Source organism: Hemiscyllium ocellatum, chromosome 15 (genome assembly GCF_020745735.1).
Source record: "Hemiscyllium ocellatum isolate sHemOce1 chromosome 15, sHemOce1.pat.X.cur, whole genome shotgun sequence".
Lineage (NCBI taxonomy): Eukaryota > Metazoa > Chordata > Chondrichthyes > Orectolobiformes > Hemiscylliidae > Hemiscyllium > Hemiscyllium ocellatum.
Genome location: NC_083415.1, coordinates 69592918 through 69593731, shown reverse-complemented (window position 1 = coordinate 69593731; position 814 = coordinate 69592918). Strand labels below are relative to the sequence as shown.

The 814-nt window shown below is 54.7% G+C and overlaps 1 protein-coding gene across 1 annotated transcript in view; it reads left to right on the top strand.

Moving 5' to 3' along the window:
• Nucleotides 1-524: 524 nt before the first annotated feature.
• Nucleotides 525-814, top strand: part of ahcy (adenosylhomocysteinase) — a 110604-nt gene continuing 110314 nt past the window's right edge. The window contains exon 1 of the mRNA XM_060836607.1: nt 525-748. Within this exon, the coding sequence (XP_060692590.1) occupies nt 721-748 (28 nt within the window). The 5' untranslated portion in view covers nt 525-720. The remainder of the gene's footprint in view (nt 749-814) is intronic.

The window sequence follows — 814 nt, the reverse complement described above, 5'->3', positions numbered from 1 at the left end:
TCCATAGGAGGTTTCAAAAGACAGCTGGACATATATTTGACAGCGAGGAAATTGAAGGGTTACAAAGATAGGGCTGGAAACTGGGGCCGGCTGCGAAGGTACTTTGGGATCCTGTACAAACACGATGAGCTCAGTGGCTTCCTCGGAGAAAGTGAGGACTGCAGGTGGTGAAGATAAGATCTGAAAATGTGTTGCTGGAAAAGCGCAGCAGGTCAGGCAGCATCCAAGGAGCAGGGCCTACTGGGTATGAGCCCTTCTGTCCATGAAGGTGCTGCAGTGATAATGCCCTGTAGATACAGGCTGTTATTACTGTAATAGTCTGGAAGGGGAGACAGAGTCCTACAATAAAACGTTATAAACTAATAAAAGGCCATTTACCAACCACGTGCTCTCCCATGACCTTCCGCTCCTCCTCCCGGAAGTTCCGCTCTCGGCATATGACCGGCCCCTTCCCGTGAACTGACCAATGACCGCCCTTGAAGGGCGTGGCCTCACGTGTAACGCCCCTTTCGGACACGAAATGCAAATGAGGTGCGCCGCTGATTAAAAAGGCGCGGGGGCGCGCGGCGCGGCCTTTCCATTGAAGAGCGGAGCGCGGGACCGAGACAGACCCACGGACACAGACCCACACACACACCCACACAGACACCCATACACAGACACAGGCACCGGCACTGAGCGTGATCCAGGATCGCACGGAGCTCCGGTCCCAGCGCTAACATGTCGGACAAGTTACCCTACAAAGTGGGTAAGGAGTGACCGCAATTCACACCGAGAGAGGGGGGAGAGAGAGAGAGAGAGGGGGGAGAGAGAG